General features: G+C 28.5%; 1 protein-coding gene across 2 annotated transcripts; it reads right to left on the minus strand.

The window, feature by feature from the left end:
- Positions 1 to 7,633: 7,633 nt before the first annotated feature.
- On the minus strand, positions 7,634 to 12,052 carry LOC123194692 (protein SUPPRESSOR OF MAX2 1-like). 2 transcript variants are annotated; one of them, XM_044608048.1, is made up of 4 exons: positions 12,035 to 12,052; positions 10,114 to 11,345; positions 9,613 to 9,895; positions 7,634 to 9,493 (listed from the first exon to the last, which is right to left on the minus strand). In XM_044608048.1, exons 2-4 carry the CDS (start codon positions 11,301 to 11,303, stop codon positions 7,862 to 7,864), a joined length of 3,105 nt encoding a protein of 1,034 aa, XP_044463983.1. In that variant the 5' UTR covers positions 11,304 to 11,345; positions 12,035 to 12,052; the 3' UTR covers positions 7,634 to 7,861. The 2 variants fall into 2 exon arrangements, with proteins under 2 accessions (XP_044463983.1, XP_044463982.1); XM_044608047.1 differs by lacking the exon at positions 12,035 to 12,052 and adding an exon at positions 11,605 to 11,759.
- Positions 12,053 to 25,044: the final 12,992 nt, after the last annotated feature.

Here is a 25,044-nt window from a genome sequence, read left to right on the forward strand (position 1 = left end):
TGCTTAAAAAGGTAAAATGTAAGGATTCCTACCGGAAAAGGTTTATGCAACAAACCGGCTGCCTATTTTAATTAATTCCCCATATATTTTGACTTATAAAATTCTTAATTTTTCAAAAAATAAATTTAATACACGTTAGTATGATTATAAATTTAATGTAGTAATTTGGGAAACTAATACGTATCGTTGTAAATTTAATACATCGTTTTATGTTAGGACAAAAATTTTAATAAGTTAAATTGAAGCTGTATATTTCAATTATAATTTGTAATCTACTTTACATGAATAGAATTGGCTTATATTTATATCTTTAATTTCTAAAATACACACAACTTTAGAAAAATAAATCATATTTTTTGTTATAATTAATATTTTATAATAATTCAATTAATTCAACCTTAACTACTATCATTGTTTATGCCATCTATAATATAAATAAAATATATATTAAAAATCTGTAGAAGAACAATTCTCTAAAAGCTTTGGTTGGATTTATCTAATGACAATGGATATAGTCCACATGGGAATATTGTAATTAAAAATGTTTGATTAGTCTAATATCAATCTTAGTGGATTAAATTAATTAATCTTGTCTTTTGGGGTTTAGAAAATATGCGAAGTAAAAAGAGGGTAGTTAGGGTTTTTGTTTTATTCTAAAGAGGTTGACATGACACAAGCATAAAGGTGCAAAGCCTTATGGGTTGTGGAAGAAAATGCCATTTTGCCTTTTTTATTATTTATTTTAATTTGTCTTACTATTTTTCTACGTCAAGACAAACCAAGTGGAGCTTTCTTTGAATTCAAGGATGTCTTTTTCAGTTGGACTAATAATTAATTAATTAATTTTATTAAATAAAATAGACCAAGACACTGTTGCCCCCCCAAAGTTTGCTAAACTCCAAAGTAACTTACTTAAGGTTTTAAAAGCAATATTCCCACTCATTTTTCACTTTTGATAGTGAATTTCATTAAATAAAAGAATAAAAAGGTTATTTTTACATAAATTTTTGTATTCTATTTCCATTACAAAACAAGATATGTTTGGGTGTAAATTAATTTTTTTTAAATGTAAATAGGGGGTTTTTTGAAATTGTTGAAATTTCAATGTCTTTCAATAGTTTCAAAAATGATAGTTACACCCCTAAATAATTGAACAAATCGTAACATTTTAGTGTTAAAAAAGTTTTGATATTTTTAGGGATATAAATATAAATTTTTAAACTGGTAAATATATATTGGTAACTTTACATTTAGACTAAGTATTAATGATAATTTTGTAATTTCAATAAAGGGCAGAACATTCATTTCTAATAAAATCAAATAGAATTTACTAACGATAATAGATCACGAGTGAGAGTTTGGTTTTGTGAGACTTAAAGAGTATGAATTGTCATTGCATCAAATCTTAGGTGGGACTTAGTTATTTGGCCAATAAAATAATATTTAAAAAGAATGATTTTATCTTATCTCTCTTCCATTTTCTAATTTCCCAGTTTGCCCTCTTGATTCTCTGTGAAGCTTATTTATTTTTTAATATATAAGATCATGAGTTTTTTAATTGTGATTAACATGTGATTACAGTTGATGATGTTTAAAGATCTGTTGTCTTGTTATAAAAGGAATACAGACTACTAGCTAGAAGAGTATATTGTGTAAATTATTCATATACTTCATTATTTAATTGCATCATTTATTAGTAATTTATTTAGAGCTCTAATCATGCTATTATATTAAAAAGAGATTTGATTAGATTTTGCTCTCCTAACCATTAAACATATTAAAATGGCCGACATAAGTTAGGTCAAATGGGTATCGAATTAAAAAGAGTCAATTTAAATAGATAATGAATAAATAAACTCGTAATCGTCCTTATAAATATGTGTAAACTTATAGTTATCCATGTTATTTTAGCTATTAAATCTTAAATTTTTTGTAAAAAATCAGTTCAACATAATTATCTATTAACTTAATGAATCTAAATAACCGCAAGACTTGTTTTACCATAAAGGAATTCAAAAATTTTTTTAAAAAAAAAACCTAGTAGTTGTTTTAGATGTACCAAAAAAATGTTCAAGAAAATAAATAACACTGATTTGTTCATTCCAATTTTAACGCATCATATCAAAAGGGATGTGAGTTAAGGTAGATATCATTTTATCAGAATAACTTACAATGGAATGCAAGTTCAGTTACATAGCACTCAACAAAGTAAACATTGATTTATTTGAGCCGATAAAAAATGAGATCGATGAGGTTGTGATAATAGAAGGAAAGAAGAGTTATGATATATGGGTTAAAAAAATACAATAATACTTTGTCGATGAAAACAACAAACACAAGAAGTCAATTGATATCATAAATTGTATCAAGATTCGGATATGGGATAAATGTAATAATATTGAGATTCACTTTATTGCAAAAAAATAATTTGAAAAATCCATCAATTACAATATGTTATATTATTAGTCTAACATGCTTTTAAACAATTGTCCTTAAATACCCTAATTAAGAAAATAAGAGTTCCACCAAAATTAAAATAAGGAAATTCAAATAAAACTAAAACACGGTGAAACGGTTTATTGTTTGACAAAACAATTTGAGTTTGATTCCAGGTCATTCACTCAAGAATGATTTGATTTGCTGCCCATTCATCATTCTACCCATAAGGTTAATTTTGGAACAGCTCTTGGAAAATAATTTTTGTCTATTATAATTGGAATTAGACATGTCAATTGGGTCAGATCAAATTGAGGCCCAGCTTGAAGCAGGAAAAAAACCCTGGGTATGATAAAGTTCGACCCGGCACTGTAGAGTATCGAGCCAAGCCTATGGGCCTATCGGGCTAGGCTTAACACTTTAATATTAGACCCATAGACTGACCCAATACTGTTTATAGAAAAAATAAAAAAAATTTTCTGTTTCTGCCACAAGGCAAAAATCTGCTTTACCAAATGGTAGAAGCGTTGATTAATTTTTTTTAATTAATTTATTTTTTTCTATATAAAAACCTATTCAATTTTTCATTTTCATTTTCAATTACAATTACAAATTTCTCAAACTCTCATTCTCAATACATTTATTATACTTTTAATCTCGTTTTATTTTAATTTTATCATTACAAAATATTACAAATAAATCAAATGTCAAATGAATTCGATCCATTTGAATATTATCATACTGGTGTTGATGATATTATTGATGATACACAAGATGGAATAGGTGGAGCACCAATGGGTGAAAGTGGTACAGTCCTCGGTTTTAATAATTGAAAAATAATTTGTATTTAAAAATTTTAATTAAAATTTTTTTAAAAATAATGATTAAATGGGCCGAATTGGCCCGTTAAAGTCCAACCCGGCCCAATTAAGGGCTGTTATTATATGGGTCGGGCCGTGAGCTTTTATATTTCAATAGGTCGACCCAATCCGAAGGCTCATTACTGTTTGGGCCTCAAGTCTGGCCCGGCCATTAACCCAGTGGGTCTAACCGGAGCCAACTCGACCCGATTCATTGGCATCTATTGTTGGAATGCTTATTTTTATATTCAAAAATATTCATTTCACATTGGCGTAATATCTATTAAATAATTTTAGATTAAAAATAAAATAATAATTAATTATATAATAATATATCTGTTTGCATTTATATGCGCATATATTTACAATTACTTAAGAAATCAATAAATGAGAACACATTTAGGGTTGGAAAGTCATTAAAAGCTGAGCTCTCCTCAACTTGTCCCTATGTTTTCAATTTTTGTCTGGTATTATCCACAAATTCAAAAGGGGAGGGGAGTTCCCATTTTGGGAGGATATGTATTAGTTTTTGTGAAATTGAAACACTTGGATTTTGATGCTTTTGGCCTTATCTTTCTTTCATTCACACGTATCTCCACCTCTTTCAAAACATGTTGTCAATTTGTTATCTTAATCCATACTTACAATTGCATCGTATTCAGGTAAATATCACATAAATCGAAAGCAATGTAATGATAGTAATTATGACTCAAAATGACTGCAAAAAAAAAATCTAAAATTTGGGTGGCCAAGAATAACAATTGTATTTTCCTTCTATGTGAAAAAATCTTAAAATTTTATTACATGTATCAAAGATGAGTGTCTAATTTTACATATATATATATATACATATATTTTGGGATAAGGTAATTATATACCATCATATTTTAATTTTTTATATAAAATTTAAGTATCATATCTTATACATAATATTATAATATACCACTACTTTTTGATGTCTTGATGCTCACATGGGGACCCTGGTCAATCGAGTCTAAGTTGTTCAATTTCAGGCTCGTAAAAAATTTTAGGTCTATCCATTTAGGTCTCATATTTTTTTGTTAAGATCTGATTATTAAGATTCATCAAGTTTAGAGTCTATTAGGGTATATTCACGTAACTTAAAAAATCTATACAAACACTCTTACAATCCTCATATTAGTTTAAAAGCTTGACAAATACACCCCTATTCATAATGAATTTTCAGGACTATCAAGCCTTGGAATTAAATAACCTTTATTCAAGTTTGAACCCGATAATTTAATAGACAAATTTTTAATTTAAATTTTTGTTTAAATATTAAAATTTTATTTTAAAAGATAAAATGTCTTTGGTAATCATTAGTTGACTTTATGACCGCCTTCAAAAGTCGACGCATCTGACGGCCTGCAGATTTCGTCGAGTCGAACACGCAAGTATGATACTGCCTTGGTGGCGCAGAAAAAGGCCGAAAGTGTGCCACGTGTCGATTGAATGGAAAAAGGTCAAAATTGAACGGTCTGATTTTCACCAACGTGGAAGACTAAAACTGAAAGGAGTCAAAATCAATTGAAAACAACCGCCCGCGTGATTATTGTGCGTGACGACACGTTGGAAACATTGTAGGTAATCCTTGGCAACCATTCAATCATCATCAAATCAAAGTTAAAAAAATAGAAACGTACAAGTCAATTTCACCACAAAATAAGAGGTAAACTTATGGGTAGAAAATTCGGTTTACTTATATTACTAGACTTCATTTTTCTAATTAAAAAGGTCACTTTTGGTTACTAACTATATATATATATAAAATATTTGACCATTTAATTTCATATCCAAAATTAGCATTTTGAAATTAGATCATGTTTTGATTCAATTAATGCTCAATTCGGGTTATTCTGTATCTCATTGATTGGACCTTCAATCAGACTACTGAATTGATTAAGATAATATTTAAAAAAAAATTATTAATTTATTTATGAAATAGAAAATTCAAATTATAATTAGAATAATATTATTTATACATATTTTTAGTATATAATTTTGGTATACAAATGATATATTATTATATGATTGAGTATTACTTTATATTTAATTTGATATCATTCAATTATATAATAACATATTATCTATATATTTAAATTATGTATAAAAACATATCTATACATCATTTTCTTGTTATAATTAATCGAAATTAAATTTAATCACAAAATGAGTCCAAAAAGTTGTGGCTTACCCTATTCCAAATGTTGAGAAAAAAAAGTTGGAGTTAGTTGAACCAATCGATGTAATTCAAATTCCACAACATTACCAAAATTATAACTTGATAGTGAAATATAAGTTAATATAAATTTATAACTCGAGAAACTTAAAATTATGAATTTTGTAACTCATTTTATTTCTACAAGTGATAAGATAATCGATGTACAAAAATGAATAATATTATATATACTTATAATAAATATCAATTTAAGTATTAATAAATATATACAACTAATAATTTAGTATTACTTTATTTTTATTTCAAAATTATACAATCAGATAATGACATATTATCATTAATATTTATTATTAAGATATATAATTTTATCAATAAGAAATTAATTTACAAGATATGCTACTTATGTTAAAGTGAATAACACCATCACATGATTTTGAGTGACATTGATGTTTCACCTAAAATCTAATCACCATGCTATTAATGTTGTATGATACTAAATCAAACTATTCAAGTTTGATTATTAAAAAGGCCAAAAGACTATTTCCCACCAAAGGTTTGATGCAAACTTAACTTTTTATTTGTTAATTATTAAAAATTTAAATATCCATCAATCTGTTAATTTCACTATTATTGTCAGAGGTAAAATCGTTATTTAAAAATTGTATTTCAATTCATATTTTGAATTACCCTCAAGTTTTTAAATTTTTACTTTTACCTTCTAATCTCATATTTTCTAAGTTTAAAAACTGACTTTTTTCCCCTAAATCTAGGGTTGCAAAACTCTTATCTTTTTGTCATAAATAGGCACCCGCTAGTGTTTTAAAAAATCTCAGTTTAACCCCATTCAACTTTTATTTACAGATCTTCATCTCCGAAAACCAACCACATGTCACTGGTTATCGGCTCTCTCCCTCCTGCCTTTCTAGTTGTCTGGTCTTCCCTCTTTGGTTGTCTTTGTTGGAGATCTAAGACAAAGATGATTTATTTTTGTTTCCCATGAAAACGGTCCAATAGAAAAGGGAGGGAGAGAAAAGAAAGGAGGAAGAGATTCGGGCGTCGTCTCCAATGAATCGTCACTAGAGAGAAGGAGAAAGGAAGTTGGATTCAATTGTAACATTCTAAGACATTAGGGGGTAGTGTATATGGGAAAAAGTTTTTAACCCTCGACTGTGGGAGAAAAAGTGAGTTTTTAAACCTGAAAAATATGAGTTTAGGGGGTAAAAATAAAAATTTGAAAACTTAGGGATTATAAAATATATAAGTTTAAGTAAAATTTTTATATAATAATTTTATCCTTAATAATAACAGTGAAATTAAACAAATAGGTAGGAGTTTAGATTTTTAATAGTTAATAGATAAAAAGTTATATTTACATCAAACCTTGGGTGTAAATCAATCATTTAGCCTTTTAAAAATTTTCTCTATACAATGATATCAACTTATTGAAATAGATTTAGATTTCATATTCGATCTTCAAAACCTTAATTTCGAAACATGGTAAATAATAATATTATTAAAATAATTTATTCAATAAATTATCATATCAATCATATAAAAGTCATTGGTAAATTATTAAGTATATAAAATAACAACATATATGAGGAAACTGAATTTTGAATTTTATCTAAAATGGCAAAATCTTTGAATTTTCTTATTAAAAAGATCAAACTTACGCATATTTTATATTGAAATAATCACACTTTCATATTTTTCTGTATTGAAATAATCACACTTCCATATTTTTCTGTTGAATAGATTAAACTTTACTATTCCCTATTGAAGATAGCAAACTAATCACATTGCTTTCAAAATAAAATAAATAATTCTAATTATGTTTGTTCGATACCATTGATAATAAATTCTAGAAATTTAATTCTTTCTTTAAGAAAGTTTGAAAATTTAATTAATTTAATTAGAAGATCTAAGAACTCAATTTCTTTAATAGAAAAATCTACGAGTCTCAATAAAAATAAAACCAAAATTAGACCATTTTAATAAAAAAAAATAACTTTAATACCTCTTAATATTGATGTCTCTAAAATACTAATACCAATTGTCAGGACTCATAAGTTTGAATACAGAGAGGGGAATACCTCATTTTAATTGAAAATGGTCCATGCATTTTTTAATAAACATCTACATAAAATACTATAATTTCTTTATATAAAGAAATAAAATAATGATAATGATAATAATAACAATAAAAAAAAGGTGAGACATGGTCTAACTGGATCCTAAAGGTACTCTATCAATGTCTCCCTCTCCTAACTGTTTTTTACTCTTTACCCCCAACTGTTTTACACTTCCCGCCAAATACAGTTGCCCATATTTACATGCCTAACCCAAAACATCCCTTTCATCACCATCACAATCCTTCTGCCACCACTTTGATACCACTCGGCAGCAAATCTCCGAGGCTTCGGATGCCAGAGTTGTTGTCAGTTTCAAGCCGAACGACCATAGATTCATCTATCATTCCAGCATTGGTGGGCAACCTTGATTTCAGTTGGTGCAAGCTAGGGATCAAGACTTTGTCTAACCATTCTTCTAAACCTGTTCTGCCAAACCATATACCGCCAACAATTTTTTCGAGAGCTTCGTCAAGGATTTCGAGTGAAACACCGCTGCCAATGATGGCAGAGAACTTCTTTGTGATTGAGTTTGTAATGTTGCGTCTGATGGGGCTGAAATCCACGGGTTTGAAGACAATGGCACTGTCTACTGTGTCAAGGAGGTCATGAGATGCTGGCGAGGTTGAGGGTGATAATAATAGTCTGTTATTAAGGCCATGTTCTTCTTCGTGATCAATTGTGAGGTCGCTTGAATTGTGTGATCCGTCTGCTTTATCATCTCCAACATCAGCAGCCTGATTCAGATCAAATGATAGACCAAGACCAGTTTCCTTTCTTGTTTTTGTTGATCTTTCTTCATTGTGAAGCCAACTGGGTCGGCGTTTTACTGTTTTATCCCAGAGGGATAGCCTTAATTGCCAACCTCCGCTTGCTAAACTGGCTAGCTTCTTTTCGTCGAGGGTAATGCCATGGGACAAGAATTTCAGAGAATCCGGCAACCAATTTGCAGTGAGAATGAAAATAACTTTCCCTAGATTGATCTCACGGCCATGGGAATCAATAAGTCGGCCCCTCTCCATTGCGCGTTTTATGCTTCCTCGAAGAAGCATTTCTGCTTCATCAATGTCTTCCAGCAAGATCACAGAAAATGGGTGTCTCTTCACTGCCTCTCCAATTCTATCTAAAGTTGTTTTACCTCGAACTCTAACATCAGAGTCTCCATCATCCCGTCTTGAACCAAGAGAGATCATTATCGGACTGGCACTGCATACCAGCTCTGATAGAGCTGATGCCATCTTCTTCTTGCCAACTCTGTCAGGACCAGTAAACAACAGCCACATGTCTCCCCTTGATCCAGCACCTCTGCTCTTTCCATTTCCCAATTTACACTGAGTGACAGTTGTAGCAACAGCGGTAGCTGCTTCTTTTTGCCACCATACTTTCTCCGCCAGACCTTTGGCAAGCATTTTGAACGAGACAGCATCTGCTGCGTCCGGAAGGTTGTCACTCTGCAATTCATGGCACTTACTCTGTGGTTCCGAAGATATGCAGCCTAAGAAGTCTTTGACACGTTCTTTATGGATTTTCTCTGGCGTGCTTTCCCTTGATCGACCAAGAACAAGATCCGTCCTCACAGGGCTACCTGGAGGAGAAACTAAACGATCAGATTGATGGCCAGAGACCAGATTTGTGTTCAATTGTAGTGCATCTCCGAGATTCCTATTCAGTTGTAACTTTGGTTGGAAAGGTTGGCGTGTGAGTAGGCTTGGATTGTATAAGCCTGTCATTGGGGGCGGGGCTGGTGCGATTCTCTCCATACCAAAACCGGGTTGATGGAAGTTAGGATGAAGATGCAAGCATGTTTCATTCCATTTCTTCTGCAGTTCTTGGCTTTTTTGCTTCCAGATCAAATCTTGATCTTTAGCCTATAAAAACGACAACAATACAGAATCGAATGACCTATAAATCTAAAAGTAATAAAGTCCTTTAAGTCAAAAGACAAAACATTAAGCAAAACAAAGTGATCAGTCTGATTTAAACTTACCAGTGTTTGATCGACAGTTTTAGCATCATCATGAGCTTTTGCGTTGTGCAACCACTGTGGCAGCGATGGCCTTGCTGCTTCTGATTTAACTTCCGAAGAGGATTTTTCGGCTAATTTTGCCAGTTCCTGCTCATAATTCTGCATACATTGTGGGCAACAGCTCATTCTCCGAACAGGATCCATGTTCTCCGAGACCCGCCTTGTTGTAGCAGCTGGAAAGCCCTTGAACGGCGACAAAGACCCGACAGAGCTACTTAGAATTCCATTCCCATTGTTCCCAATCCTTTTCAAAAAAGAAAGTAAATAGATTACCAAATTAAACAAAAACATTAGGATTCTATATCTAAACACAAAAGTCAACTTCAAAATTGCAAGTTTCTCAAGAAAAGGACTTCCCTAGGAATAAAATCTATAAATATAAACTCTAAATCATGGATTCTATAAACAGATTTAATCTAAAATTATTGAAATTTTGGTCAAAAGAACCCAAAAAATGTATACCTGGGGAACATCCCTGGAGCTGCTTTGGCAGCAATAGGAACAGCTTGCAGATCCCAATCATTTTCCATTGAAGGATGATAAACTTGACACCTTAAATATGTTTCACAAGTAGCTGTTCCAATCAACCACAACCTCCCTCCGCCGCCACCACCGCTGAATCTTAGCATCATCTTCCCCATCTCCGCCACCGCCTCTGCCACCGCTTGCTGGTGCTGCACTGCACCCAAATTCGACACCCCAAAACCCAGCTGTTGCTCCACCAGCCATTTCAAGTCACCCATATCCACAATCACCCCTCCATTTCCAATCATCTTGCTCTCAATTAACCCACTCAATTCTCTCAACTTCGCCACAATATCGCCCTTCTCGAAACTGAAATCTTTCCCCAAACGAATCACCTCAACATTCTTCAACACCCCATCTAATTCGTTACTCTCAATCTTTATCAACAATTCTTTTACAATCATCTCCGGCTCCGATTCCCCCACCAAAACTGGATTCTTTTTCTTACTTCTCATCAATATATCCATTACTCTCTTCACTTCTTCCCCTCTTTGCTGCCCGGATTGTACTCCTCCTCCGGCACCTTGCTGCAACCGCGGATTGACATATAAATTTCTATTAAGATTAGGCCTAAATCCCAACCCAATTGAGCTTGAATTCGAAACCGAAACCGAACAAGGGGTTGAATTTAAGGATTGTTCAATAGTGGCCTTAACCGCCGGACTTGAAAAGCTAGCTTCACGCATCACTCTACTCACACTGGGGTCATCGAGAATGGAAATTATAAGCTGTTCAAGCTCAACTTTCACTGCTAAAAGCGGCTGCTGTTGTTGCTCGGGACATCCACGGCGTTGATGGGCTTGTGCCCGTTTGAGAGCGGCCATTAAAGCATTGGAAATTGGAGGGTCGAGGCCAGGGCTGATGTTCTGCGCGGTGGGGAGACGATCCAAGGCCACGCTAAAACAGAGCTCCAAAGCCCGGCACTGAAGGGGATGAGACGAATTGGGATGAGACTTTATACACGCTTGTCTTAAGAACCCAGATGGAGCTGCCAAAAGGGTCGCCGCCACATGAAGCGGGGTCGTTTGGCCGTGGTTCCGGCGACCAGCTTCCGCTATAGAATGGTTCAACACACTCGCCGCCTCCGGCGTCAACGTCTGTTGGATCGTACTCAACCCAGTTCTCATTTGCCTCAATATAACAATAAAAATTCCTCCTTTCTATATAATCTGAATCAAAAAAAGAAAATTATAACCCAAACACAGACAAAAAAAATCAGTAAATAGAGATCCCTTTAAAATTCATGCAAAGTCTCTCCATTTCTTCCACTCATTCTATCTTTCTTGCTCTATCTCAGTGATTGAATATCCAAAATAAAGAAAGCTAAAAGAAAACCAAGTATATATAGAGAGGGATAGATATATATAAAAAGAAGTGGTTACTGGTTCAACTTTTTTTCAAATATTACAGTAGTAAGAAAGAGAGAACCTGTAAAAGTAGTTAAGGAGCAGATGGGAATGAAAAGTGTATGTTTTGTAATTTGTTTATATATTTATATAGTGCTCTGAAGAAAGAGAAAGAATTTATGGAAATTTGAGGAGTTGGAAGTATTTTTAATATATATATATACACACACTGTACAATGAGTTGCAAGGATTTCTGTAAAATGCTTTCTGAACACTGAGAGAGAAAGAAAGAGATGAAAAATGCAGTGCAATGCAATGCAAAGCAAGCAACCTCTACTTCTCTGCCCGCGTGGGGCACCCAAACATATACGGTATTGAATAGTGGTATACTGGTTTGAATATCGGATCCAAAATTTTTTAATTCAGTCGACTTAAATTTAATTAGATTAAAAAATAATTTGATCACTGAAAACAAATAATTTGATTCAAAACCATCCATATCAACGATATACCTTGATGGGATGATCTTATGATAAAAGAGAAAATTAAAGCAGTTTTTTTTCCGAGGGTTTGTAATAAAATTAGTTCTAATCGAATCTAATTCTAATTTATGTATATATATATATATTGTATGTATTTAGAGATAAGGGAGTGAGAGAAAGGAAGTTTTAGGGGTTTGATTGAGAAAGAAGAAAAGGGGGATTGAGTTGAGTAGTAAGAGAAGAGGAAGATGACTTAACTTTATCTTGTACATTTATCATGTTCAATCTCTTTTTATGACCATATATTGACTACTTTTTTATAATAAAATAAAAAAACCTCTCTCTTTCTTTCTTTCATTTGTTTTGTTTTCTTCTGAGATGGGAACCCCTTTCTTTTTTATTCTTTCTTTCCTCTCTCATGAAATCATGGAACGACAACAACTTTCTTTCACTCTGTTCCTTTGGCGCGTGGCTACATTTATTTCTTCCCAATTCTTTTTAATATATATATATATATATATTTGTTTTTCTAATAATACATATATTTATTTTATATATATATAAATCAATCAATAAAATTATATATATTTATTTTAAATATATAAATAAATAAATATTTTTTATATATTATTATATTATTAAATAATTTTAAATTAAAGATAAAATAATATTTAATCACATAATAATACATATAAATATGTACTTATTTGTATACTTAAAATTAATACATATAATATTATTCTAAATAAATTTATATTTATGTGTATTATCATATAATTGAATATTATTTTATTTTAATTTAAAATACTCTAATTATATGATAATATACATTAAATATATATTCATTTACATACGTATAAACCATTCATAAAAATATAATATGTAAATCCTTATTTAAGATTTTAAGTCTTAATAGGTTGCTTTTTCAACGGGGGTAAGTTTATAAAAGGTAATTTTTGCATCTTAGGTATCAAGTGGGACAATAAAAATCTTTTCTGAAAATCTATAGAGCACGCGCTTTAAAATTAGGTAGGAATAAAGGTGGAAAATTGAAAGTTTGTGAGGCCTTTTTTCCTCTCTTTTAATTCGCCTTTCAACCGATTTTATGCTTTTCACACGCTTTTCCTGCAAAGCCATTACACACTTAGCCCCTTTCTTTGTTTTTTCTGCCTTGACTTTGCTATTCCTCACCCCCTCTTATTTCTAACAAATTAATCCAATAACACTTAATAATTACATTCTCCCCATAACCCCTAACCTAATCTCAACATCACCCTCTTCCGAACGGTCAAATACAAGCTTCTGATAAATATCTAGCTTGTTTCGATGACTCATTTAAAGATAATGTTATCTTAGTATTATAATAAAACAATGAACATATGTGTCAAATTAGAATTTTTGTAAACTAAGCAATGTCAATGGTCATGGGGGTTAACTAATGTTATCGATTTAGAAAACTTTTTATCGTAGTATAATAGACTTTTATTATTTTAATATTATAACGGAGTTTTTCTAAATAGAAGCGTCATTGATAAGAGACATAACCTCCTTTGAAATGTAAGATTGAATTTGTGAAACATTATAAATAATAAGAGCGAGCCTCAGTTCTTAATGGAAAGAATTTGTGATCATTGAAGATGGTAAATGATGCCATCTAACAAAGTGACATAAACTAAGAGAAAAATAAATGTGACAAAGTTTATGATAAAAAGTGAACCCAACAAACTTCTTTTAACCTTTTGAGGGGAATGATGATAATTTGGAAAGTTTGAAATTTTGTGTCATTACAAAACTTGGGCTCTCATTACTTTATGGTTGAGTACTTGAGTTATTGGCTGGCAACAAATTCCTTTTCAGACTCACTTTTTTCATCCCAATTATTAATATTTATTTTTTAAAATTAATACACTTTTAAAATTACACATTTTCGAATGGTAACAAAATTTTTTAAATAGTACGAGTATTTTTTTCTCTCTCTCTCTATATATATATGAAAAAAATAATATTATGTGTACTTATTATAAAAATTAATTTTAGTACCAATGATATTGTTACCAAGTGATTTTGTGATTTTAATATAAAAAATAAAATAATATTTAATTATATAATAACATATAATTATTAATACTCAAATTAGTGGTCATTATAACTCTATAATTGCATAAAGCTTTATTAAAAAAGAAGGGTAAAGTCGGCAACATTATGGTTGAATCGCATGAATGAATGGTAGTATTACACTAAAAGTTAATTTGAGTCATTTTAATTGTGAAGATAGATAAACAAGAGCAAAAATTCATAGGGGATATAATCATATCTAAACACATCAATTAGGTGAGCCAAATGGAGGTTCGGCTTGAAGTTTGAAATTCAGGCTCGACCCATAAGCCTTATAGGCTAAGTTGTGGGTTTTAATATCAGATTCATGGGTCTGTCGGGTATTATTAAAAAATTAGAAAAATAAATAAAATGGTAGAAGCATTACTTTTGTTCAACCACAAGTAGAAGCCTTCAACGGTTTTTATTTTTAATATTTTTTTATTTTTCTATATAAACTAATCCAAATATTCTTCATTTCCAATTTTATTTACAAATTTTTCAATATCTCAATCTCATTTTCTCTCGTCAACTCTCTTCCAAAAATTGTCTGAATTCGTAAATAATAATTTTTTTATATTTATAATTTCATTTTTATTTCCATTTTATCATTACAAAATATTACAAATAGATCTCTCATCAAATAAATTCAAAAATTTAGACATTGAAGATGAGTAAATAAATGAAATAGTATATATATTTTATTTATATTTATAATCATACAATAAGTAAAAATTACATAGGCTAAGCTGACCCGAAGGTCCATCACTGTGTGGGTCTAAACCCGACTGGACCCAACCTATGGGCATGTCTAATCATATCAATCCTGAAAATGAGAGAAATTTTCAAATCAAACAAATCTAGCCAACTAGGATTGAATATAAAGTTTGATTATTTTCATGTCTAGTTTGAGTTTCAGCTCGTCGATTTTTATCCAATCCTCGAGTTAACTTTTTTATATTTGAACTAATCTCGAATTAGGTCTTGTTTGAACTTGCTTCAAATCGACTCCAACCCTAGATATTGTAAGCTAATACAAATTAAATTGATCCTAAAATAAATATGAGAGAGAGAAAATTTAGATGCAATACCACTAGGGCTAGTTTTGATTAGAACTATTCAAGCTTGAGTTCAAGGTTATATTTAATGAGCTGAGATCAAATTATTTTAAACATTCAAGTTTAAATTGACTTATATTAAATTCAAAATTAAATTATTTTTAAATTGAATTCAAGTCTTAGCTTATCCATCTTGAATTAAATCTTATTTATACTCAATTTAGATCAAATCCAACCCTAGATAAATACAAATCATATCAATAGTAAAGATAGATATAAGAGAGAGAAAAATAAGAGGAATTATAGAAAGTTTGGTTTATGATATAAAAAGGTATACTACTTTAATCGTATTATAGATATTTAATATTTTAGGGTTTTAAAAAGTGCAATGCAAATGGATACACAAACGTATACATACTTATATGTGGCATCTCATGATTGGTTGTAAATTTATATTTAATTCAAAATTATTCAATCATATAATGATATATATAAGTGTGTACATATATATGTATCTAAAGTAAATACACTTAGTTTTATCATTTTAAAATAGTAGTGTTACATACACATTTTTATACATAAATAACGATATATTATTATTTGATTAAAAAATTAAAAATTAAAAATAAAATAATATTTAATCATATAATAATATATCATTATTTTTATATAAAATAGTATTAATTTAAAAAATGTGTATGGAATATTAAGTGTATCGATAGTAGAGAATCCTACCCTTCACATCCACAACCGCCCAATAAAATCTAACATTAATTTTTGTTTTAAAGTCGGCAAGGAAGTCTACCAAGAACTGTTCAATTGGTATATCATCAATGAGGCTGCACCCACACTAATAATGGCAAGTTTTCCTTTTTTTTTTTTTTTCAAAACTTTCATTTGTAGCTGAGCCTCTAATTGTAAAAGAAGTTCTCATTATGGCATTAATAATCTAAAGTGGCATTAAAAAAAATTGATAATTTTTAAAATTATTGTGATATCATCGGATTATTATAAGTTGTTGTGCGATTGGACTTCAACTTCATCAAATGTATCATAGATGTTTTAAAAAAAATGACTAGTCACGTCATTTATATAGAGATCAACTCAAGGTGAAGGTAAAAGATCTTTCATCCAAAGGTAACGTAAACAAATGAATTTTAATAATTTCAACTGTTTCCAACTTTCCATGTTTGCCTCAATATACCATTCCAATCTCACATGCGACCAAATTTATATCTATCTCTTATCATTACTCAATTAAATAATTATATGCTATTTCAATGAAATAGCATGATTAGTTGGTCTACTTAGATGTTTAGATTCAATAAATATATTAAGTTTAGACATATCTAATTATATAATTAAGTCATCCACATGGAGGTTGATTTAGAGTGTGCGTAAAAGATCTTTCATCTAAAAGTAGTTGAAAGAATAACGGTTAGTGATTTCAAACATTGTCATGATTTTCTCAACATACCATTTAATTTCATATTTATCTCTTACCATTGTTAGGGACAACAAATTGTAATTACTTAATTTTAATTTATCAAATTTATACTAGATAACCTAATAGCATAACAATGAATGTTAGCTTTCGAATATTAAGATTAATCACTTTAAAAATATCATTTTGTTTATAATTATTCTCTTATATAAGATTACATCTCTAATCTTACATACTTTTTAGAGGTGGAATTTTCATGATCAATATAACTATATGTTAAAACAATGAGAAAAAATATAATTAGAAAATTTTTGAAAGTCTTGGAAATATTAAATTTATGCTAAGATTTGCCCATTTATTAGAGCACAAATTGAGAGAGTTGATCTTAATTTAATATTTATTACCCATTTTTAAAATAAGTCATGATTTTGATATTCCCCTAAAGTTGAAGGGATGGATATGCAATTAAAGCTTTATTTAAAAGCACTTCTAGAAGAAGCACTTAATCAAAGTAAAGATTATAAGTCCATCTTTAAAATAAGATAGAGAGGACTTAAAGGAAGAAGAAAGGGGTGGCGTGCCCATATGATTAATGAATAAATAAATAATAGGAAAAAAGTTGAAGTTGAAAGAAAGTAAGATTTACGGGGATTCCTAACTTTACAAGTCTTGTTTTAATTTGATAAAGCGGAAAGTTAAAAAGGCTAGGGGAAGAAGAAGAAGAAGTAGACGCAGAAGAAGCAGTACAAAAGCACTTTTTATTTATTTATTTATTTATTTTTATCAAATCAAAAATCAAAAATCAAAAAATAAAAAATGACCATCATCATATTCCCTTTTGGTAACGCACGCTCTCCCTTCCCTTTTACGCGTTTTTCGAGTTGTTACCTTCCTCTTCAACTTCAGCTACCCACCCTACCACCTTTTTAGTTTTTACACTTCCCTTTTTTCTGCCTTCTCTTCACGCGCCTCCCTCACGCCTCAAACTTTATTCTCATAACTTTTGTGAAAAAATTAATATTAAATATACAAATTTTAAATAATATATTATAATTTGAGTTTAATTCAAATAAAAAATAATTTTATTCAAATTTATTGAGTCAAAATTAAATTTAACCCAAGTTTAGTTCAAATAAAAATGATTCAGTTTGGTTCGACTTAAATTTTACTCAATTTTATAGTTTAAATTTATAATTTAGTTCGATTTAAATTAATGGTTCGAATGTATAATTCAGATTTGTAGCTTCAATTTTTGTTTTATTGACAAAACAATATTGTTTTACTCAAATAATATTCAAAATTTTTTATTCGAATTGAATCAAGTCAATAATTAGAACTGTTAATTTAAATTATTGAATTCAAATCAAATCAAGCCACAAATTTGAATTACTAATTAGAGCTATAAATTGGAGTCAAACACTTTTTGGCTTGAGTTCAATTCGATTTAAAAAAGAGCAAATCTTTTAGTTTGAGTTTAATTTGAATTTAAATCAAACGAATTTGAGTTAAACTAAACGAATCGAATTGACTTTCTAGACTAAGCTGGCTCGAATCTTATCCAAACCTAATGGTGTATAAAACTTTACACTTTCAAAGAAAATTCTACGATTGTATAGTTTTGTAGGCTTTTTACGATGGTGTATATTATCTAAATAGATTTGAACTAAATCGAACACAAAAAAAAATTATTTCAAAATCAAGTTAAATTTATAATAATTAGTTTGGTTTGACTTTATAAACAGTAATATCCCTAAAAAAAAATTATTGATTAAAAAAAAAATTGTTGAAATACAAGAAAAAGGAAAATTGTCATTACTTTTTGTTTATAGTTAAGTTGACTGAGGATTTGGTCTGGATTTTTAACTCTAGTTAAGTAATTTTTGCGAGATTAAATGTTAAAAATTAAAGAAAATTTATAGTTATATAATTTTCTTGTTTGATAATTGTCACAAAATGGTGGGCTTTAATATAATAAAAATTTTAAATATTTAAAAATAAAAATAAAATCATTAAATCATTAAAATATTTAATTAAATTTTTAAAATTGAAAGAAAAAAATATTATATATATAATTTTTATATATAATTTTATGTAATAATAATAATTTATTATTATGTGATTGAATAATTAAAAATTAAAAATAAATTAATATTTAATTATATAATAATATATTATTATTTATATAAATAATTTTATTAAAATTAAAAATACATAACATTACGCTTCAATAATGTTACATAAAGAGAATTTTGATAAGATACCCTTAAAAATCAAACGAAAATAAATTTTAATTTATATATTTTTTATTTTAAAATCTAAAAAAAAAATTAAAATTATTGAAGTCATGATAATTGATAGAAAGAAGTATATTAGAAAGAGACAAAACTCTAAAAACAATAGAAGTTATTAGGTGGGGCCGGGAGAAGATGAGGTGCAAAAGCAAGAGGGAGGATCAGGCGGGTAGCAGGAGGTGTAGAGAGAAAGCGAAAGATGGTGGCCGTTGGATAGAAGTGAATGGATTAATGATAGTAAAAGTTGGTGATTAACTTTATAGAATTAATCAACAGACGGTGTCGTGTAGGGAGAAAAGCTGACGCGTGAAATTTAGTCTTCTTTCCTTTTCAGTCACACAACAATGTTTGTGGTTGAATGTTTCAAACTCTAGAGAGAGAGAGAGAGAGAGAAATAAAATAAAATATAAATAATACAATCTTCTTTTTAACTTTCCACATTTATTATGTATCTTTGCAACCTTCTTTCGTCTCTTTGTTTCCTTTGTGAAATTACTATATTACCCCTCGTTATCATTGACTATTGATATACCACAAATACCCTTATAAAGTAGCAGGATTACATGTAAAATAAAATAATGTTAATGCATATCTAATTTTGAGTAATTAATTAGATATTTAGATGATATTTGATCTTATGATAGAGTATTATTTTATCATTAATTTAAAATTATTTAATTATATTATATTATATTATCTTAGTATCTAATTGAATACTTAAAAATGGGTGTTCATTGTTTTATTGCTAAACAAAAATACTGATGTGTAGTAACGAAGAAGCATCACCATGACTAATTCAAAATTACTTAATCTTAATGACACGTTATCTCATGCCATTAAGTAAAACTATGTATACATATTTTTAATATATAATTTGAGTATACAAATGATACGTTACCTTGTGATTGAATGATTTTGAATTAAAAGTAAAGTAACACTCAATCACATAATAATATATCACATGTGTACCAAAAGTGTATATATATAATATCACTCATACATAAATTAGTAATTATTGTTAGCACACATAGTTTTATTACTTAAAAATATAAAAGTAATGCTAAATTTATAAACATTTCTTACTAAATAATTTATATAAATTGATGTAATAATAATATATAATTGAATAATTTTGAAATAAAAAATAATAATTATATCACTCTTCGATTTATATATATAAAAACTATTAAAAAAATATTTGTATATATAATTTTATTCATAACATAAACAATGAGTATATAGTAGATTTTGATGTTACATAAGATAATTTAAGTTGAAATTTTTATTTTTATAACCTATTTGGATTTGAGATTTAGAAATAATTTTAGAAATTAATTAAAAAACATTTTTAATTTGATATGGTATTTAGAAAAATATTTATAAAATATATAGTTATATAAAAATGGAAAGTTTAATTTTTTAAAAATCATATATGAAAATTGATATCTAAAAAACATTTATGGGAAGTTTTGTATTGAATAAAAACCCCAAGTCAAAGAAGGATAACTTAAAAAAGAAAAAAAAATTTGTGAAGGCAAAACTCAAAAGCAAGAGTATGAATTATGAAAATAAAACCTTACATGTTATAAATGAAATTGTGAAGGATTTATTTTTTTTTTTTGGGATAAAGTTTTAATAATTTTATTAAAAAAACATTATGGTGTTATTAATTATTATTAATTTAAAATAATTTCTTCTCAATCATTCTCATGATGAATATAAATATATAAGCATAAGTCAACACAAAAGAAAGACTTAAAAGCTTCACTACTCAAGTATTCAAAGGTCAATAAAGATGTATTTACTTTGACTAAAATTTGTGTTCCAACAATTAATTTAGGAAAAATTTTAAAATTAAGAACTTGCATATGCACCTTTATAAAGTGCTCCATGTTCAAAGAAATTCATTTGGAATTGCCTATCAATTTAACTAAAAAAAAAAAAAATCATATTTAGTATTATTAGGGTTAGAGTCAAAAAGTTATCATAGATAGTATTAATATCAAATATAATGATGACTATGATTATTATTCTTTAATTTTTGTTTATATGTGTAACGTAAATGATAAGATATCTATTTGTATACAAGTAGTAATAAGCTAGAGTTGAATTGAGTATGAATAAAGGTTGATCGAGTTTAGTTTAAATCCATATAATTCAGTTTGAACTACGATGAAGTTGTTAGAAAAGCCACTAAAAAGTGCTAAAGAATAAAGGAACGGTCACCAAAGCTAACCATGAAGATGAATTGCAAGAAGATGAAAAGTCGAAAGGTAAGATGAATCTATTAGTGAATTTTCAACACAAAACCTTTTCAAATCGAGACCTGACCAGCCTTACTTGAATATAACCCTATATGCAAAAAGTTATGGAATTAAATTCCAAAAATATATAGTATAATAAAGAATAATGGAATATATGAGTTTGAAAAAGTTGAATATAAGCTAGTTTTAACTATTTACTTAATTATTATTAGTTACTATTTACAATAAAATTATGTGTATAAATAATACGTACAATTTTGTGCATAAACAATGATATATTATTATATGATTGAGTATTACTTTATCTTTGATTCAAAACTATTCAATCATATGACGACATGATATTATTTATGTATATTGTGTTATTATACTATTTAATATAATAATGTATATTAGAATGATGAGAACATCCTTAAAAAAAAGGGCATAAGGTGATGATTTATTGTGTATATTATGGTAAAATTATTGAATGGATATTATACAAAGTATTGTTTATTTTTAATTTGACTTCAAAATCAATTAAAAGGTAATTTTTGAGTTGTTTTGTTTTTCAACATCTCACAATAACACTTTAGACTTTTTTTAATCGGTAGTTGCAATTTGATCTATTTCATTTTTATTTTTATTTTTATTTTTAATTTGACTTCAAAACCAAAAAATATTTTTTGAATTTTATTCCAAAAGTAATTATTTTGGGAATTTTTTATAACTACTTTTAGAGTAGTTTATATGATTAAGGAATACCAAATTTAACCTCAGCTTCTAATTCTATGATAGTAAATAAAGCAATCAAATGGGTAGTTGGAATTTTAAATCTAGTCAGGCCCCAAGTTTATTAAAAATCAATAATAATAATAATAATAATAATATCAATAATTAGTATAACATGTGACTTGAAATTAACTTGAATTTTAATTAAAATAATATTGTAACAAACATTCTGATTCATCACCATGCATGTCTTTGTTTCTTGTGATGGAACAATGTTAGTAGTACAATCTAATATTATTTGATATTTATTAATATTAAATTATATTGCTCTTCTTTGAAAAATATATGCATGTTCTACTTGTCATCATGTAGATTTAGAATATATAAGAAATAATTAATGCATTAACAAAGAAATTTATTTATTTTTGAAATATTTGTCAAATGGGGTTATTAAAAAATTAAAATTTAATTCATTTTAATTAATTTAATTAAATAGAAAAATCTTAGGATGGTATGATTGTTCTAATAATTATCTTATGGTGCATTCAATAATGTTAATTGTAATAAATAATATTATGTTTAAAAAAAAAAAAGGTACTAGAGAAACAAAATAATGAGCTTGGAGGGACCTCATTAAATTATATAAGGTGTGAAATATTATATATTCTTGCATCAAGAGTTTGATATTTTTGTACGCTTTCCAAAGGAATGAGAAGTATACTAAATTATCGGAGAATTTAGTGTAAGATATAAAACAATAAAAGAGATAAATAAATAGTGGTTTAACATGGGTCAATTGAAAACATTACAAGTTTACGTTTATAGTAGTGATATTGTCTAAGTGCAAATTGAATGCTTGAAATCTCCCCCTTTTAGTGTTTTCATGCTAAGGATTTTATATTAGTGGATGTAAGGGACACATATATAACTATTTTAGGAAAATAGAAAATTGTGTGGTTTTGATAAGTGTCCTCATGATTTCAAGACAATAGAAAACTATTTTTAAATATTGGGAAGGTTGCAAAATTTGTATTGGATTATGACTCTTATTTCCAATTTGTAGTTTTTGAATAGGATTGTGTTTTACTTTAGTCTTTTTCAGGATCTGTAACTAGTGTAATATCTCTCCACTAATTATTGATCATTTTCAAAACTTTCGTATTTGCAAGTCTCACTAATGAAGAACTTGAATGAATAATATTTTTATAAAAAAATTTTTGATAATTTTAATATTTTTTTAATTATTTTCAAAAATTATTTGAATATTTGAGACTTTAAGATCTCTTGTATGTAATTAGAATAACCTTCATTAGTATGATCTTTTAAAACAAGTAATATATATATGTTGCATTTCCTAACACTTTTTTTTTTTGGTAAAAATTATAGTATCGAATAAATATTAATACTAAGTATGATGGGATATGAAACACCACCTAAACTTTTTGATACTCAATAAAGGGGATTCTTGAAGAAGCTTGCTTTTGTCTCTAGCATTCCAAAGTCTTAAGCATGAGAATATAATAATTCCTCCCACTTTAATAAAAGAAATTTGGTGACCTCATCACACTAACCTCTACTTTCGATCTAATTTAATCATTTTATATTTTCTCTTTCTCCTAACTTCTTTTGTGGGTTAGTTTGAATTGAAAAACTCTCTCTTTCTCTCTTTCTAGCTAGAGACAAATACAAACATTTTTTAAAATTAATTTCTCAATAAATATTTTGAAGTCAAGTAAAAAGTAAATAATTATATTATCTAATAAGATATTATCACACTATTTATTATATGATCTTATTTACTATTGCATCGTTACCAATAGATTGTATTACTTTAAAATTGGTTTCTTAACAAAGAAAAAGTTTAACTTTTCCAACTAACACAAATTTGCTTTATTCAATTTTATTCTCTTCCCCAACCACCAATAATAGAGGAACATGATTCAAAAAAAGACTTTTTTTTTTCCCTCCAAGTAAGGATTATAAACCAATGACCCTATTTGTAAAGATGTGGAAAATCCTCTTTGTTTTGCTCATGAAAAATTATATTGTTGTGAGTAACTAGCAATATATTTGACCAATATATTACAACCTCAAAAAGGGTTTCCTTCCTTTTCCCTCAATTTCAAATCAAAAATTGATCAACCCATCATCATGAAAATAGCTAGATAGATAGATAAAATTGATGGAATATCATGGGACAATAGGCCCCATAACCCTTTTCACTAGTGCAAGCTAACTAAACCCCACTTAGCTTTTCACAGACACATTATTATTATTATTTTATTTATATGAATATATTTGATGATAAAAATCATGTCATCAAGGTCAAACTTTAAGCAAACACAAAGGAACAAGAGAGGGATAATTGAGAGCCACCTCCCTCTCTCTAAAAAGTTTTGGTAGCTTCTTGCACTCAAAGCAATTAGACTTTCAAGCCCTCTATCGCTCCTTTTCTCCCCCTTTTTGAGTTCAGAATAAAGGAAAGTGGTTTTGCTTTATGATGAGATGAATTCTTCAAGAGAAGCACCAATCAAGCAAAAGATGACCATTGGTTCCCCCTTTTCACAATAGAAGACTTTTGTTCAAAAAAGTTTATTTGAATGTGACGTTCAATTGTGCATATTTTTTCTTCTTTTAAGGCTAGATTATGTGTAAAATGTTTAAGAATTTTTCTTCACTTTAAACATGGATGTAACCTAGAATACCATTTTTTTTTTAAAATAGACTTTATCAATCAATAAGATACTCTCATAAAGAAATGGGTAATTTAGACCTTTTCTTAAAATTCAAAATTAAACAAAAAAAGTCTTTTTATTAGCAACCTCTTATTTGTTTATGAAAGATTAAGGAAATTTCAATTTTGATGACAATGATAGCAAGCACCGCCCTATAAAAAACTTTGTTCATTTTTATTTTGCTTCATTCAAATTTATCAAAATGGACAAGAGGGAGATGCCAAAGTGCTACCTCAAAAGCTTCAATTGAAAGAGTGTGGCATCTACTTCTCCTTCTAACATTTGGGGAATCCTTAGGATTTACTAACAATACAAACCCCACTTAGAAAAAGGCAAAAGGAAAAGGGAAGTCTCTCCACTAATGGTGTAAAAATTTGGTGATTTTTCAAAGCACTAATGAAAGTTAGCTTTACACATAATAAGCATATTGAACTTTATGAAAG

The sequence above is a fragment of the Mangifera indica genome, chromosome 13, assembly GCF_011075055.1.
Source record: "Mangifera indica cultivar Alphonso chromosome 13, CATAS_Mindica_2.1, whole genome shotgun sequence".
Classification (NCBI taxonomy): Eukaryota; Viridiplantae; Streptophyta; class Magnoliopsida; order Sapindales; family Anacardiaceae; genus Mangifera; species Mangifera indica.

Coding starts and splice junctions, on each gene's coding strand:
- LOC123194692 (XM_044608048.1), bottom strand. CDS start 11,303: ATGAGAACTGGGTTGAGTACGATCCAACAGACGTTGACGCCGGAGGCG. Junction 9,896..10,113: donor GCTCCAGGGATGTTCCCCAG/GTATACATTTTT, acceptor TTTTTTGAAAAG/GATTGGGAACAATGGGAATG. Junction 9,494..9,612: donor AAACTGTCGATCAAACACTG/GTAAGTTTAAAT, acceptor TCGTTTTTATAG/GCTAAAGATCAAGATTTGAT.